At 36.9% G+C, this 13,211-nt stretch overlaps 1 protein-coding gene across 1 annotated transcript; it reads left to right on the forward strand.

Moving 5' to 3' along the window:
• The first annotated feature begins 11,328 nt into the window (after nucleotides 1–11,328).
• On the forward strand, nucleotides 11,329–12,890 carry LOC121443415 (histone deacetylase 1-like). The gene is given in 1 exon segment (XM_041645173.1): nucleotides 11,329–12,890. A coding segment is annotated over 1 exon segment (1,449 nt). The 3' UTR covers nucleotides 12,778–12,890.
• The last annotated feature ends 321 nt before the right edge of the window (nucleotides 12,891–13,211 follow it).

A 13,211-nucleotide genomic window follows, 5' to 3' on the forward strand; every position in this document is an offset into this window, starting at 1 on the left:
AATGGCAATGGGTTTTGATCCTATTGCAAGTACTGGCTTTGTGGGAGCCTAGGCAGTTTGGATGCTCACCTAACTAGACCTGGAAGGAGGTGGGTGGTCCTCAGGGAACCCTGATTGCTCTTCGGGGTAATGAGGGAGGGGGACTTGATTGGGGAAGGGGGAGGGAAATGGGAGGCGGTGGAGGGGAGGAGGCAGAAATCTTTAATAAATAAATAAATGAATTGATAAAAAAACTCAAAAGGAAAAGAAAAAAAAGAAAAAAAAAGGATGACAGAAGGGCAACTGAATCACTGGAAATCCTACTTCAGTATTATGGAGGTCACTTCTGAAAGCTAGATTCCTCAAGCTTGTCATACAATTTACATGAAACTCTGCTGTCTGCGGAGTTTCCAATCCCATGCAGTTGTTACCCCATATGCAAACTTGGATAGGGGCCATGTGAATCTTTTGAACTTCTGAAGAGTCTTCTTTGCCAACCAAAAACTTATTTTATTCATAATCAAAAGAAAATCATAAATGTAGATCCACCGTATGACGGAAGTATAAAAAGAAGTACCTGTATCTAATTTTATCTTCACAAGATGATTTTGAGATCCATCTACATGGAGAGAAAATGGAAACTGGTTAAGCACAGAGGAAAAAATTGATGTTGCTTTCAGCTCCCCAGATTCTTGCACGTATTCCCAAGATACATTTATCAAATCAGTATAAAATTGTGCACAATTCTGGAGATTCTTAACTCCAGACTTCTGAGTATTTCCTGCATCTAATGAACCTCTATAAAGGAAAATTTTAATTTGCAGTAAATAGTTACACAATGTTTTCTTTTGTAATTATGTAAAATTCACTGGTATATAATGTCAGGATCACAGGAACTACAATATAAATATACATAAACACTTGGCAAATTCCTCACTTTTGTTCTTTGAAACTTCTAATGTATTTATGTGAAATTTATTATATATTTAAGTTTATTTCATCTTCCTCTCTTAGGTATTTACTTCTTTATTTAATAATAATCATAGGTATAATTTATTGTTCTTAGGATTTAGGACAATTTTTATTTATTCTTTGTTTTATTCTTCTCTCATACATTATATCCGAACTACAGTTTCCCCTTCTTCTTCTTCTCCTCCCAGTCTTTTCTCTTACCTTTTCTCTCTCCCAGATCTTCCTTCCCTCCATTTCCATACATAAAACAGCAGGCATACCAGAGATATCATCCAAGCATAACATAGTATGCTACTATATGAGCAGGCACATACCATTACATCAAGACTTCACAAGATAACTCAGTAGGCGAAGAAGAAGTCTCATAAGTAGGCAAAAAGAATCACAGACTTCCCCATTCCCAATGTGAGGAATTCTATAAGAACACTAAAACTCTTCAGCCATAACATACAGGCAGAGGAAATAGGTCAGAGCCCTATAGGCTCCCAGATCTCTGCAAGAAGCTATGAGTCTTAATCAATTGATTTTATGGGACATGTTGTAGTGTCTCTGACCATTCTGGTTCTTCTGATACTTCCCTCCTTCTCCTCAGGACTGTGAGACTCTGCATCTGATCCTCTCAGTTCCTGGGTGAAATCTCTCTGGTCTCTTTGATGATGGTTTTGCTAGGCTCTAGTCCCCAAAACTCTGCAGGCAGGCTGCAGGTTGAAGGTTTATGAATGGATTGTCCCAATCCTTCCACTGCAGGCCTTGCCTGGTTACAGCAGATGACATGTAACAGCTCTGTGTCATCGATTAATAGGCATCTTTGGTAGGGTAACTCATGTAGATTCCATGGAGTTTCCTTTGTACTAGATTTCCATCTCACCCCTGAGATGCCTCCCAATTCCAGTCATTTCTCCCAATATTTATTTTCCCCTCTCTTGATGCCTCTTGTACCTAACTACACCCACATTCAGTTGACCTCATCAAATCTATTCTATTTTCCATTCCAAGGGAGATCATTGTGTCTCCCCTTAATCCCTCCTTGTTACTTAGCCTCTCTGTGTCTTCCTATGAATGCATACTGAATATTTCTGGGATATAAAAACTGTTCCTTGTATTTCCAATTTGAAAATACAAAAGGCATAAAAAGAATATACTTTTAAATTGAGGAAAGGCAAAAAAAAATATAGACTACCACATTCAGTAGTCTGCATTTGTTTCATTTTGCCTGCCTAAGACATTTGATTGGTCTCTTAAAGAGGTGATTGGCCAATAGCTAGGCAAAGAAAGGATAGTGGGAGATGGCCAACTGAAAGAATAAATAGGAGGAGAAAGCTAGAGAAAGAAGAACAAGAAGAGAGAAAAGAGTGAGTAGTAATAGGGGATTATGCCAGGGGCAATAATCCAGGCAGATACCAGCCAGAGGGACGTGAAAAGCATGGAAAATAAGCTATAAAGAAGGAAAGAAAAATAAAAGTCCTGAGGAAAAAAGTAGATAAAGAGAAACATGTTATTCTAAGTTAAAAGAACTAGTAAGAAATAAACATAAACTAGGTCGAACATTTATAACTAATTAGAAGTCTCTGTGTCATGATTTGGTCATCTAAAAGCAAAAGACTGGTACATGCTAGAGTATTTTAGGCCAAAATCAATCATTATTCTGTGCACATTACAGATGACAATATGCCACTTCTATCAAAGTTTTAGTGAAGAAAAGTTTTTCTTTTATCTTTTGACTAAACAAATTGTATAGAAAAATGGAATTTTAGTCTTTCCTTTCTCCCTTCTCTCTCCCCTACTCCCCTTCCCTTACCCCCACCCCTACCCCCATCCCCATGCTTCCAAATTTTTGCCTGGAAATCTTATTTCCTTCCAATTTCCAGGAGGATCTATATATGTTTTTCTTTGGGCACACCTTGTTATTTGGCTTCTTTAGGCTTGTGAACTATAGGCTTAATGTCCTTTGTTTATGGCTAGAGTCCACTAATAAATGAGTACATGACATAATCATCTTTTTTGGGTCTGGGTTATCTCACTCAGGATAGTGTTTTCTATTTCTATCCATTTGCCTGCAAATTTCAATATGTCATTGCTTTTTACTGCTGAGTAGTACTTTAATGTGTATATATTCCACACTTTCTTTATCCATTCTTCCATTGAGGGGCATCTAGGTTGTTTCCAGGTTCTGGCTATTACAAATAATGCTGCTATGAACATAATTGAACAAATGCTTTTGTAGTATGATTGGGCATCTCTTGGGTATATTCCCAAGAATGGTATTGATGGATCCTGAGGTAGATTGATTCCCAATTTCCTGAGAAACCGCCACACTGATTTCTGAAGTGGTTGTACAAGTTTGCATTCCCACCAGCAATGGATGAGTGTTTCCCTTACTCCACATCCTCTCTAGCATAGGCTATCATTGGTGTTTTTGATTTTAGCCATTCTGACAGGTGTAAGATGGTATCTCAATGTTGTTTTGATTTGCATTTCCCTGATTGCTAAGGAGGTTGAACAAGACCTTAAGTGTCTTTTGGCCATTTAAACTTCGTCTGATGAGAATTTTCTTTTCAGTTCAGTACCCCATTTTTAATTGTGTTAATTAGAATTTTCATGTCTAGTTTTGTGAGTTCTTTATATATTTTAGAGATCAGACCTTTGTCTGATGCGGGGTTGGTGAAGATCTTCTCCCAATCAGTAGGATGCTTTTTTGTCTTAATGACAATGTCCTTTGCTTTACAGAAGCTTCTCAGTTTCAGGAGGTCCCATTTATTCATTGTTGCTCTTGTTGTCTGTGCTACTTGGAGAGAGCTTGGGGGAGTGGGAGGGTGAAGATGGAGGAAGGGCAGATATAGGAACATGGAAGAAGATATCTACATTAAGGGAGCCATTTTAGGGTTGACAAGAGACTTGGCTCTTGAAAGAATCCCGGGTGTCCACTGGGATGTCCTCAGCTAGGTCCTTGGGCAACAGAGCAGAGGGTGCCTGAACTGGCCTTACCCCACTATCATGCTGATGATTATCTCAAATATCACATAGAATCTTCGTCCAGCAAAGGACGGAGATAGAGACAGAGACCCTCATCAGAACAACGAACTGAGCCCCCAAGGTCCAGTTGAAGAGCAGATGGAGGGAGAAGATGAGCAAGGAAGTCTGGACCATGAAGGGTTGGTCTACCCACTGAGACTGTGTGCCTGTTCTATTGGGAGCTCATCAAGTCCAGCTTGACTGGGACTGAACGAGCATGCGATCAAAAGGAACTCTCTGAATGTGGCTGACAATGGGGACTGACTGAAAAGCCATTGATAAAGGCACTGGTGGGACTTGTTTCTACTGCACGTACTGGCTTTTTGGGACCCTAGTCTATTTGGATGCAAAGTTTCCTAGGCCTAGCGGTAGGGGGCAGGGCCTTGGACTTCCCACAGGGCAGGGTTCTCTGCCCCTCTTAAGGATGGAGAGAGAGGGAGGAAGGAGAGGGGGGAGCAGAAGGGGAATGGAAGGAAGGGAAGAAGTGTAAATTTTTTAATGGAAAAAATACAAAAATACAAAAATATAAAAATGGAATTTTAGTTTAGATATAGCATCAATATTAATAAATAATATTTGTTTTTTCAAGACAGGGTTTCTCTGTAACTTTGGAGCCTGTCCTGGAACTAGCTTGTGTAGACCAGGCTAGCCTCAATCTCAGAGAGATCTGTTTGCCTCTGCCTCCTGAGTGCTGGGATTAAAAGCATGTACCATTACTGCCCAGCTGTTCCGTATATATTGTGTCTTGTAGGTTCTCGTGTTTACTTTTCTTTATGATGACACAACTGTAATTTTATTCCTATTTTTTATCCAGAATATTGATTCATTTTTCCTGTTTACAGTATTGAACAACGTATTTTCTTATCTTAAATCTTACTAAATTTCAAACTGTAAGACTCACATAATGAATATATGGATTTATCAAGTAGAATTAATCTAATAATGAATAAACACAAGACTTCACTTACTCCTCTATTTTTTTTGTCTATGCTATATTTTGTTTAACCCTCATCACAGCCAGAGACATAGGATATTATTTTTACTTCCTGAAGGTTAAATACTGTTGATAAAATGACATACTTGTGAATGAGATGGTACAAATTTAATCACAAGTGGTCTAGCTAGAAAGTCTGTGATTCTGATAGCCACCTTGCTGCAGACATCTGATGTCAATATTTTGATCTATTATTTTTTACTTTTTCGTGAAGCCAGAAATGCCTTCTACATCTCTGCTTTCACAACAAAATAAAATTTTAAAAAGAAGGAAAAAAGAATCATTATCAAGCCGACTTTCTCTCTGTCCTTATTTTTCTCATTTATATATTATATATGTACTAAAATGTATATACATATTATATGATAATTCTCTAGTGTGCAAAGTTTAAAAAAATCTAAATAAAACCATCTTTTTCTTCAAAAGTGTATATTTTAATGTTTTGTCTTATCATCAGGGTGCATGATATTCATAACAATTGAAAGTGAATGGACTTGAATTTCCAAAATTTATAATACTCTGCTTTTTTTCAGTATTTTTATCACCTTGTAGAGATCCCTCAGATTTCATTAGTGCCTTGCTGACCTCTTTGTTGCTGTTTCACAGGCTTTTGCTTTTATAAAGTTATTCAGTATGATATCTATTCTGCCAGAACTCAGAATCTCACTAAGAAGCCCTGGTCAAACATGTTTTGCTAGTGTGGAGCCTTGATAACCATATACAGTCTTGTCTACAAAAACACATTGTCAGTAAACAGTTCACCATGGTCTATTCTCAATGAAATCAAGTCTTGTTCTATGGTCATTTAGGTAGTTTTAAGGCATGCTTTCAGTTTTACACATTGACTGCTTATTCCTTAGATAAGTAAGTAAGTAATGAAGTAAGTAATTCTGGACTTGCCAGAATGTATGTTAATTTCAACTGCATAATTTAGACATTTACTCATTCATTTCTAGTCAATAAATTAACAGTGGTGAAAATCTGAGTTTTATTACTGTTAGTATTAAAGAAAATGGTAGTCCTAAGTATTCAACATTGGTAAGTACCCAAGTTGATCTTTATAAATAAGAATGATGTTTCTGAGAAGTCAGATAGAATATATATATATATGCATATATATATGCATATATATATATGTATATATATATGATAGATTGACTGATGATACGTAATTTTTTAAAAGGAAACGAAAAAGAGTCAGAAACTCAGTTGTTACAACCAGTATTAATTTAGAATATTTAGTTATCATTTCTATGATGGATTTGTTTGAATCTCTTTCTACCTAAGCATGGGATTATTTCCTTGTTTGTAAACTCTTGGTGTGTGTGGACAACAGAAAGGTAGCTATAGCTGAAGAAGTGTAATATTACTTTGACCAAAATGAACTTGTTTGAAATTGTACTATTCCCTGTGTTCACTAGAGAATAATTAAACATATATTTCCCTGTTTGCGTTTTATTGCATAACATATCCTTAGAAAAAGAAGATAAAATACAATAGAAAATGAGGAATAAAGATATTATATGAAAATGATATTGAGTTGAGCAATGTTAAATACTACTGATCATGTGCTTTTTAATTTTTATTTTCAATTTAATGGTTCTTATTTGATGTGAGATTCCCCTCTGTATGCTGTGAATATCAGTGGTTAATAAAGAAACTGCTTTGAGCCTGTAGCAGAGCTATGGGGGAACAGAACTAGGCAGAGAAAACTAAACTGAATGCTGGCAGAAAGAAGGGCAGAGTAAAGAGAAGCCAGGTAGCCCGCACCAGAGACAGATGCCAGATAGAACTTTGCTAGTAAGCCACTGCCATGTGGCGATACACAGATTAATGGAGATGCGTTAAATTAATATCTAAGAGTTAGCCAATAAGACGCTAGAGCTAATGGGCCAAGCAGTGATTTAAATAATATGGTTTCTTTGTGATTATTTCGGGGTTCTGAGCAAAATGACAGTTTCCTAAGTTCATAAACAGTATCATTTTTTTAAAAGGAAGGTAAAGTGCTGTGCTAAAATGATTACCTCTGCTACACTTATATTAATCATGTTATTATGAATTATATATTTAAGAATAAAGATTTGATCATAACATCATTTTTGATTAATAGATGTTTAGTCATAAGGATTTAATTTCTCTATATACCAAATTTTCTAAGACCTTTTCAAAGACACCAATCTTTGGGAATTAAAGGGTATTGTATTGGGGAGTAGCTACTTTCATATACTCATTAACAGAATGTGACCTTTTTAGTCAGTAATACAGAACTCTATCAATCATAATTTTAAATCATTTTCAGTAAAAACTTATTTGTTACAGTCAAATCATTTCTTCTTCAGTCATTAATATCTTTCAAACAGCAACAAAAAATCACTATTATATGTAGACTCAAAATAAAGCTCAGAAAGGAAAGAGATCACTTTTAATAACTTAATTCTCATAATTGTAAACAATTTGTCATTTTGACTCACTCAGATTCTCAATGTAGCAAGAAAAGATATATGCCTAATATATTCAAATAGACTTCTGTTTTCATATGACATCTAATATTAAGTTAAAATTTCTGTGACTGAAAAAGCATGGGATAAAACTGGACTCTCTGAACATAGCGAAAAATGAGGGCTGATGAGATGCAAAGGACAATGGCACGGGGTTTTGATCCTGCTTAATGTGCTGCCTTTGTGGGAGCCTAGCCAGTTTGGATGTTCACCTTCCTAGATATGGATAGAGGGGGGAGGACCTAGGACTTACCACAGGGCAGGGAACCCTGACTGCTCTTTGGACTGGAGAGGGAGGGGAAAAGGAGTGGGGGGAGGGGGAGAAGGGTGGGAGGAGGGGGAGAAGGGTGGGAGGATGGGGAGGGAAATGGGAGGCTGGGAGGAGGTGGAAACTTGTTTTTTTTTTCTCATTTTCTCAATAAAAAAAAAATTCTGGCATGTGGGTTCTAGCTAGGCTTTAATTTTCAATGTATTTATATATAGGGTGCGCATTTCACACCTATCTTAAAATTCCAAAATAAATCTATGTTATCTCTTTCTATATATTTATTGTGAGATGATTCTTTTTGTGATAATTTATTAAAAATATTTGTGATGATATAAAATTCAAGTCCCTGAATTTTGGTGTGCGTACTCTTAAATGATAAACTCCAGTTTATGCTAATTAGGTTTAGGAAGACTTTAAGTTGCTCAATACAAATTATTTATAATATTTTAAATCCCAGGAGAACTTTATAAAATCCAATCTTATATGTATAAAATTTTCAGTAGATAATAGATAATCTTTTCAGAAAATAGTCAAGGAGTCTCACTACCCATTTTTGTTTCCTTTCTTTAGGAAACTACATAATCCTACAAATAGTTTGGCAAACATTTTTTTTTAACCATGTACATGTTCTTGTTCAAAACTTTTAAGATTAAAATTACAGCTTTATTAGGTGGCTGCCATAAATTATACTTACATAAGCAATATAATAGAGTAAGTGTGTATGAATTCAAAGTGCATGGATGAAAGACAGGAATAATTTCCTTGATCAAATCAGTACTTCTTATTTTGCTGCATGTGTGCTTCTTAATTTACAATTAAAGGTCAGAACAGTTTATGCTGCTTCATTGTAAAGGATCCTATCCTCAAATTTTCATAGTTTGAATAGGTAGGTTAGATTACATACCTATGTTGTTATAAAATGTATAAATAGTCTTGGTGTGACCAATAATAAATGTACTCAATATAAGTCATATCCTAGGAATTTATGCTCTAGAAACATTGATGGACTAGTGTTAAGTTTCATTCCGTGTTTTCAATAGTAAAAACAATGACAAAATATAATTTTCTATATGTGGTGGAGTGGGATAAAGTTTCAAAATTTAATATTCGGTGATTTGGTTATTATATTGGTGATGAAAAACAAGTTTAGCTAATACTTTATCAGGTTTTGTCTTTCAGTTATTAATTTAGGAAGAATGGAAATAAACAAAATAGTTCATTGGTCAATGGAAAACCTCATGAACTTTATTATGGGCATCCAGTTGACTTGGAATCATTTAAAATATATTTGATATTTAAATATCTCTTGTTAAATACATTGCTATGGCTGATACTATAATATATTTAAAGATACATCTAAGAAGAAGGGATGTTAGCAGATTTTGACAGCCTGAAAAATGAAGAAGAGTGAAGTAGATTTTCAGCTCAATCACTACCAACATAGTTCTATGTGGTAGAAAACCTTTTAGATCAAGTCAGTGAATTCTGATGGACATTAAGAACTAACACAAAATAAAGCATGAGTTGTTTGGAGATTTCCATACCACACCTCTAGCTAACAACACGATTAAATGTAACCCATTCTCATTACTACAATCTTCATTAGATGGTGAGAGACATCCATCTGGGGTTCTGTCTTACACATTATTTGATGATTTACATATGTAAATATTACAGGAAACTTCTACTGCATTAGGTTTCCATATGATTGATTCCTCAAATTTCCCTTAATTTTTAACTGCCCTCACGACTATCCATTCCTATCCTGTATCCTATTCCCTTCTTGTTTGACCCTACCATTCCAGGCTATTGCCAAGGTTATTGATGGCTTTTATAAAGTGAAGGTAAGGCCCTATTGTGGAAGACAACACTTATACAGTTCATTAAACATACAGAAGTCAAGCTGGTGCCCACCTAGAGCTTTCACTCCTGTGGACCAGTATTTATGGTACTGGAAGGTATGTTTTACTCTGTCAAAGGAGAACAGTAAATACCAACCCAGTTACAAAACTCTCCATCAACAAGAATGACATAGTTGAAAGTAATTCTGGTGCATTAACGGCACAAAGCATGCATGTAACCTAGAAATATCTGCTTTGTGTTAAGAACCACTCCATGAGATGGAACCCTTACCCAACACTGCCTGAGTGGCCAAGAACCTGAGAACAGATAGCCCATGAACCTAAAGGAAAACTAAATGCTATTGTTATATTAAAGCAGCAAAACAATAAAATGACTCCAAACTACATTCTGCTATACTTAGATCAGTTTGCGTCCATGACATTATTAGAGAAGTTTCTTCCATCAGCAATTAGGAACAAATACAGAGACCCAGAGTCAGTAAATGTGCAGAGCAAGAGATCTTGGAAAAATTTAACCATAAAGAAATGTCTCAATCAAATGTTTCCCTTTAGGGTTCAGAGAACTCTGTTAAAGCAGCAACAGAAAAATGTGGGCTGGAGGACAGCAAGGAATAAAGGCTTTCTAGACACAATAGGGATGGAACATGGTAACATGCACAGGGCCCACACATTTCTGTACTAGAAGAGATCCTAGAACTGAAAGAAGTAGACAAACTCACCAACCACTAACCCAAAAGCTATCTCCAATTGATAGCCAATTGCAAATGAAATAGTTTTCTCCAAGGAAGTTTCATTGGGGAAGCAAACCACTCATAATGATAGGTCTATGCCCAGTAGTATATGGCTAACACAGAACAAAAGGACATGTTTGGTGGTTCTTTCTTTCATAATGTTAAGTCAGTGTAATTTGTCCCCTATCTTACAGGTCTATTGCTTATATATTATAGGTTCCAGTTTTAGTTTTTTGTGGGATTTCTGAGTATGCGTATGTCTCTGTATTTCTACGCATTTCTTATGCTTTTTGCCTGTTTTTATTTGTCACATTTTATTATTTATTTATTTTGTTTTAAATCATATTTTTTATTATTTTAAGCAATCTTTAAATATAAAATACTTTGGTAGGATTCTTCCCCTCCCCATGTCCTCCCAAATTTTCTTTCCCTTTCTAATAATCCAACTTTTAGTTTTTTCTCAACAAACAAAAACCCAGTGCAACATCAACCCTCCACAAAACAAGAAAGCAAAATAAAACTAAGTCCCTCCAAAATAAATTATAATCAAATAAATATATACAAAACAAATCTGTCTTCCATTATGTGTTGGTCAACTACTCATGAACATGAGGCCTGTTCTGAAGTAGTTAAAATACCAGTGTCACTGTCCTGGAGAAAACTGATTTCTCATTTTCCTAGCAGGTATAAGTGACAGTTCAATTCTTAAGCTTAACCTTAGTGGCTAGGTATTCATTCATTCATTCATTCATTCATTTCGCTATCTATCCATTCTTGTATAAAAATATTCCTTAGATGTCTGGTTTTTTTTCTAACTAGAGACCGAAAGACTGTGAATGCAGATGGGAGAGGAGCGGAGGAAGAATTTGGATGAGTAGGGGAAGGGGAAACAACTATCAGAATATATAACATGAGAACTACAAAAATCTATTTCAAATGAAGCAAAAAGAAAGAAATAAGAAAAACCACAAAGGGGCATACCGACCGACGGGAGGGCTGGACGGCTGTCAAGATGGTGCAGACTCAGGACACCAAGAGGAAAGTCTGTTCTTACTACGATGGTGATGTTGGAAACTACTGTTATGGACAAGGCCACCCGATGAAGCCTCACCGAATCTGGATGACTCACAATTTACTGCTCAACTACGGTCTCTACCGATAAATGGAAATCTATCTTCCTCACAAAGCCAATGCTGAGGAGATGACCAAGGACTATAGTGATGACTACATAAAATTTTTGCGTTCCATTCGCCCAGATAGCATGTCTGAGTACAGCAAGCAGATGCAGAGATTCAACGTTGGTGAGGACTGTCCTGTATTTGATGGCTTGTTTGAGTTCTGTCAGCTGTCTACTCGTGGCTCTGTGGCAAGTGCTGTGAAACTTAATAAGCAGCAGACAGACATCGCTGTGAACTGGGCTGGGGGTCTGCATCATGCAAAGAAGTCTGAAGCATCTGGTTTCTGTTACGTCAATGATATCCTCTTGGCCATCCTGGAACTGCTAAAGTATCACCAGTGGGTGCTGTATATTGACATTGATATTCACCATGGCGATGGTGTGGAAGAGGCCTTCTATTCCACAGATCGGGTCATGACCGTGTCCTTTCATAAATATGGAGAATACTTCCCAGGAACTGGGGACCTACGGGATATCGGGGCTGGCAAAGGCAAGTACTACGCTGTTAACTACCCCCTCCGAGATGGGATCGATGACGAGTCCTATGAAGCCATTTTCTAGCCAGTCATGTCCAAAGTAATGGAGATGTTCCAGCCGAGTGCAGTGATCTTACAGTGTGGATCAGATTCCCTATCTGGGGATCGGTTAGGTTGCTTCAATCTGACCATCAAAGGGCATGCCAAATGTGTGGAGTTTGTCAAGAGTTTCAACTTGCCTATGCTGATGCTGGGAGGAGGTGGATATGCCATCCGGAATGTTGCTCAGTGCTGGACTTATGAAACAGCTGTGGCCCTGGACACAGAAATCCCTAATGAACTGCCATACAATGACTACTTTGAATACTTTGGACCGGACTTCAAACTTCACATCAGTCCTTCCAATATGACTAACCAGAACACTAATGAATACCTGGAGAAGATCAAGCAGAGGATCTTAAAGAACTTGAGAATGCTGCCCCATGCGCCTGGCGTCCAAATGCAGGCAATCCCTGAGGATGTCATTCCAGAGGAGAGTGGTGACGAGGATGAAGAAGACCCTGGCAAACGCATCTCCATCTGCTCCTCTGACAAACGGATTGCCTGTGAGGAAGAATTTTCTGATTCAGATGAGGAGGGAGAAGGTGGTCGCAAGAACTCTTCTAATTTCAAAAAAGCCAAAAGAGTCAAAACAGAGGATGAAAAAGAAAAAGATCCAGAAGAGAAAAAGGAAGTCACAGAAGAGGAAAAAACCAAGGAGGAGAAGCCAGAAGCCAAAGGGGTCAAAGAAGAGGTCAAGTTAGCCTGAGCAAGATCTGCAACTCTGGCAGCTTCCCAATTTCTCAGATTTTATATTTTCTATTCCTCTGTGTATTTATATAAAATATATTAAATATAATGTCTCCAAGGACTAGATAGGAACCAGGGACCAGATCTGTTCTGTTTATACCCTTCCCACCAGACTCAGGCAAGCAGAAAAACGCCCACTGCCCTGTCTCCCCCAACTCTGCAGGTGGAGGTGTTAGCCTAGCTTCCTTTTTGAGATATTTTCATTTTGTGAGACTCTTTGTAATAAAACAGCACATTTCTATACAAAAAAAGAAAAAGAAAAAGAAAAACCACAAAGCATAAAATGTGAAGTCTGCAAGCTGGGGCTCTATTTCATAACAGTGCAACATTAATGTAATTGTGACACTAATTTGTAGTGTTTCAAGTATCTTGGACAAATGAAAAAAGAAAATT

Source organism: Microtus oregoni, unplaced genomic scaffold, assembly GCF_018167655.1.
Source record: "Microtus oregoni isolate MIOR12 unplaced genomic scaffold, Mior012 000106F_ref0000393, whole genome shotgun sequence".
NCBI classification, from domain to species: Eukaryota; Metazoa; Chordata; class Mammalia; order Rodentia; family Cricetidae; genus Microtus; species Microtus oregoni.